Source organism: Triticum dicoccoides, chromosome 5A (assembly GCF_002162155.2).
Source record: "Triticum dicoccoides isolate Atlit2015 ecotype Zavitan chromosome 5A, WEW_v2.0, whole genome shotgun sequence".
NCBI classification, from domain to species: Eukaryota; Viridiplantae; Streptophyta; class Magnoliopsida; order Poales; family Poaceae; genus Triticum; species Triticum dicoccoides.
The window spans coordinates 627,074,211-627,078,971 of record NC_041388.1 but is presented as its reverse complement, the minus strand read 5'-3'; the positions used below and the strand labels follow the sequence as shown (position 1 = coordinate 627,078,971).

The 4,761-nt window shown below is 58.2% G+C and overlaps 1 protein-coding gene across 1 annotated transcript; it reads right to left on the bottom strand.

The window, feature by feature from the left end:
• Positions 1-2,044: 2,044 nt before the first annotated feature.
• On the bottom strand, positions 2,045-4,201 carry LOC119303535. Its single transcript, XM_037580665.1, has 3 exons — positions 3,486-4,201; positions 3,194-3,386; positions 2,045-3,097 (listed from the first exon to the last, which is right to left on the bottom strand). Exons 1-3 carry the CDS (start codon positions 3,909-3,911, stop codon positions 2,568-2,570), a joined length of 1,149 nt encoding a protein of 382 aa, XP_037436562.1. The 5' UTR covers positions 3,912-4,201; the 3' UTR covers positions 2,045-2,567.
• Positions 4,202-4,761: the final 560 nt, after the last annotated feature.

Genomic DNA, 4,761 nt, shown 5'->3' with positions numbered 1-4,761 from the left:
CCATACACACACCTGATGACCGGGATTAATGCGCCATCAATTGTCCCCGCTAGCGGTACCTGATGGGGGCGAGGGGATGGCAACAGGGTGCCTCGGGAAGAAAAAGATTCAAGAGGTGATGTCACCATGGATTTGGAGATAGACTGGCCTTCCCTTCACATCTGGTGTAGATCGCTACGTCGTCAGCAAGCTCTGTCGAAGGGGATCAAGCGATGTGTGAAAAGGCTAAAGAAATTAGAAAGAGTAACGCGGTCAGTGTGAGGATAAGATATCATGGGCGGGGCGGTGCGTGGGCCCCATGTGAGATGTTAGGATATGATCTCAAGTGAGAAAGATATGAAGGCCGTATATGGCGATTTTGTGTTTGCACATTACTACTATAGCCTTCATATCCATATGAAGTGTGCTCTATAGATGATATGACGGCCGCTGATATGATGACTCTTCTTCTATAGTTGGAGACTACAAGCTTGTGTATCAATCGAGACAAAGATAAATTTACTTTCTCTAGATATAAAATATATACTTTTGTCCGGACAATGCACAAGGATATTGCTCCTTGAAACCAGCGGCGTAATCAATTGGTAAAAGCTACCCCCCTAAAGAAATATCAGGGTGTTTATAGATCACTTATACTGTCTCCGTCCAATAATATAACATGATTTTTTTACACTACACACTAATGTAAAAAATGATTTTATATTATAGGACAAAGGGAGTATTTGTTTACACATGGAGTAAAAGTTTTTATCCGATTGGGGCAACACACCAAGAGCAGATCACCGAGCGAGCGTTGCACTGAAGCCAGCCACTTGGTCCCTCTTGGCCCAGCCACGAGGCCTGGGGAGGGCGGTCAAAAGCCACGAGCACCACCACCACCACCACCACCGCCTGCGACAGATTTTTTACCACGCAGCAGCACCACCAGCAGCAGTAGGTACCACTCGCACTCGGGCGCCCTTTTTCTTTACCGTCCCCGAGAGACGTCCCGTCCGGTTTCACCGCTGCGCCCTTTGTTCGTTCCCCTGACGCAAGATCGATCGGACGAGACGAGGAAAAGAAGCCGGGGCTTCGCTCGGCGGGTTACGGACAAAAGGCGCGATCAGTGTAATCATGGCCCCCAGGATCTCGCGTCCCCGTAGCGGGGGCACTCGCCAAGCACGATGGCCGCGCCTCCACGCCCCACCCCGCCCCAACCCCAAGCAAACCTCGATCGTATTTTTCTCTCGGGAAAATTAGAGCCAATTTCACTTTATTTTTGCTCCACACGCACAATTACTTGGAGAGCACACATCATGTGACCTCCATAAAGATTTGTACAAACGGTGCGGGTGGGTCTACGAGGACGCCAGGGTCTTCAACCGCCCAGGTGAAAGGGAAATCGTCGTCAAACGAACGCCTGTCGCCTGGCGTCACGAGAATCCTGCTGCACCCGGCGGTCTTCATTTTTCCTTTTCCCGGTGCCGGACGGGGACGCAGATCTTCTCCCCTTTTTTACCACGGTGAAAGCGGGGGTGAAGTGGGAGCGGGGCAAAGGCGGGGCGGGGTAGAAAAAGCGGCGAGCGGCAGAGCGTGGTCACTCACGCCACCCCCATGGGTCGGGTCGAGTCGCGATGGTGGCAGAGGCATCGATGCCGCGGCAGAGGGGGTGGGCGCGGCGCCCGAGAATGCACGAGCGGGCTGCCTCTCACGACGATCGCGCGCAGTTCTCCGCATTCCCCACCTTATTTTAATCCCGGATTGACGCGCCACCGGATAGAATACTCTGCTTGCTTACTGGATAGACGGGCCCCCACCCTGGGAACCCATGGGCCCCGGCCCTCATCAGTCCTCGCCTTGTTTCGGCCAGGTGAATGATCGGCGTTCGGCTGTGCATCATGGCGTGCTCCCTCGCCCAAATCCAAAGCTCCTTCGTCGTTTCCTCCGGCGAGAATCTTCCCGACCGGAATCATGGCGGATCACAGTAACAGCACCAGCGCCACACAGTTCGGCTCACTCAATTCATCATGCCGCAGAGCAGAGTGGGGAAAAACATGGCATAAACTTGAATTATTGCTCATCATAGTTCATCATCTCTTCAATAGCAATAGCAATAGCAATAACAAGCACCATCCATAAGATTATATAACAACTCTTCACTGGCAAGGTAAGTCTTAGATTGATCAATTCCTACAGGCAAGCAGAGAACAGCCGGCGAGAAGCCTCGCCGGACGATCCCCCTCTTCTTCTCTTACAGCTGCTGCTACTAGTACTAGTCGGCGGGAGGGGGTGAAGCGTCACCAAAGCTCCACGGCCTCCTCATGGCGAGAACAAAAATTACATGGCAGGGGGGGTCAAAACTCGAAATTAATGGAGGATGGATGGTGCTGCTAGGGGATGGGAGTGCTTTTTTCTCTTTTTTCCGAAACAAAAAAACCCCGGAAAAACGAACACGGAAACACCAAAAACTGGATCCGCCAACGGATCGAAGCGCGCCGAGGAGAAAGAAACGGAAAAGGCGGTGGGTGGAAAAATTGGGGATCCGTCCATCTACTGGCGGTTATTTTGTCCGCCTCGCCTCGCCACGCTCAGAGGACGGCGGCGAGCCCCGTGACGACCTTCGCCCTGGGCTGCTGCTTCTTGCTCGCCGCCTCCTCCGTCGGGCGCCACGGCGACACCACCACCGTGATCTTCTCGCCGGGGGTGGACGAGACCCCCCCGCTCTGGTTCATGCCGAACAGCAGCTCGAACTCGCCGGAGAAGCTCGCCGCCGACACCGCCGTCGCAGTTGCAGTTGCAGAGGCGGCGGGGGACGGGGCGGCCGCCTTGTCGCCGGTGCGGACGTGCGGGGACAGCCACTTGGCGCGCATGTACTCCGGCTTACGCCATGGTGGGAAGTGCAGCCCCTTCTTCTTCATGCTCTGCCGCGCCGCCTCCGCCACCACGGACACGATCTTCCCGAGCCGGTCGGACGTGCCAACGAACAACGGCGGCAGCGCCTGGAGCGCCGCGCGGTACGCCTTGGTCGACCGGGCCACCTCGAACTCGGACCTGAAGTGCACCTCCACGATCAGCCTCGCTCCGTCCCCAACAACGGCGTCGATGTACTCGTGCTCCCCTGCGTAGACAGACAGGTCCGGTAAGCCCCTGCCATGCCATGAAAGGGGAATACGCCGAGCTTAATTAGGTGAATCGAGGAGGACGGGATGTGTACCAGCGGGGTAGGACTTGGTCTTCTCCCAGCGCGACTTGCAGACGGCGGCGTCATAGCCGAGGGCCCTGAGGCCGTCGGCGACGGCGCGGCGGCACTCGGCCTTGCCCTTGCAGGTCCTGCCGCACCGCTCGGCGATCCTGGAAGCGTCGGCGAGAAGGTTCCGCTCGGCGACGCTGGCGCTCTGCACCAAACTCTGCACGCAAAGGGAAAGGAGGCAACCGCCTCGTAAATTCGTTGCGGCTTTTCCCGATTTGGGAGGGGTTGGCGTGCCATGCGGAAATTCCAGTAGTACCTTGAGTGCCTCCAGGGTGTCGCCGGCCGCGGACGGGGGAGGCGCGGAGGCCTGGCCGGAGGGGAGGAAGAAGCCCTCCTCGTCGTCGCTCTCCTCGTAGTTGCTGCCGTTGAAGCAGTTGCAGCGGCCGCGCGGCGGGCGCTCGACGGCCGCGGAGTCCTCCATGAAGCTGAGCACCATGCGGTCGAGCCCCACCGAGCCGACCTCCGCCTCCCCGCTGCCCACCGGCCTCTCCTCCTTCTCCCGCTCCTTGCCGTCCCCGGCCACCGCGAGGCGCTCCGAGGCGGAGACCCTCACGAGCAGCCTGCGGAGGCGGGAGACCCTGGGCGGCGCGGGCGGCGTCGGGGCGGGCGCGAGCGGCGGCGGCGGCGGCGGCTTCCCGTCCATGGCGCCGTGGTGGTGGCCGGCCTTGAGCTGGAACGGCATCGATCGCGTGAATCCTAACCACTACCGCAACCACGCCATCCCCAATCCCGAACTCCAACCAACCACACCAGCGCAGTTACACACCACCACCACCAGTCCCGACTGCAACCACCGCTCCTACCACACACACGCAGAAAAAAAAAAGAGATAGGACGCCCTCTACTGCCCGTGCAGTTCGCCGGCGGCGACGGCGGCCATTCCCGGCGGGCGGCTGGTTTTTTTTTTTTTCCTTCCCTCCCACGGTCGGTCGCCGGTCGCCTCCCCTCCCCGTCTCCTTTTCACAGTTTACAAGCGAGCGAATGGGGTTCAAACGGGAGGGGAGCCTCGGGGTCTTAAAGGGCTCAGGTGGGGGTGGGGTGACGTGGCGGGCCGCGGGCCCGCTGGCCCAGCGGGTACGTGGCGGAGTGGGGCGAGCGGCTGGTTGCCCGACGGTGACACGCGCCTCGCACGGCGTTTCCCGTCTGCGCCAGGGAACGGTTGCGCATGCCCATTTTGCCCCCAGATAATGGCCGGCCCTTTCCAGGGCCATCTGCTGGAGATCAGGGGCAGAATAGGGATTTCACGCTGGGAGGTGGGCGGCCGTGGGTGGCGTGCGGGCGTGAGGTGTGGAGTGGACTGGATAGTGAGGGACTACTGCTAGTGCTACCGACCCGTTTAAAAGTTTTTTTCTTTCTTTTACAGAGATATTTTTATCTTTTTTGGTTGGATTGGATAGGGCTGTTTTAGCGTGTTGGGCCTAGAACATACGTAAGGACTTTTGAGCAGGATGTTTCGATTTTCCTGCTACAGTTTTTTTTAGAATCACTGCTACAGTTTCTAAAACATTTCCTAGCCACCAACAATTGTTGGT

What these genes read in the sequence shown, in the direction of transcription:
- LOC119303535 (XM_037580665.1), bottom strand. Translation starts at nt 3,911, where the DNA reads ATGCCGTTCCAGCTCAAGGCCGGCCACCACCACGGCGCCATGGACGGG. An exon ending in ACACCCTGGAGGCACTCAAG is followed by an intron (nt 3,387 to 3,485) that starts GTACTACTGGAA and finishes CTTTGCGTGCAG; the next exon opens with AGTTTGGTGCAGAGCGCCAG. An exon ending in GACCAAGTCCTACCCCGCTG is followed by an intron (nt 3,098 to 3,193) that starts GTACACATCCCG and finishes CTGTCTACGCAG; the next exon opens with GGGAGCACGAGTACATCGAC.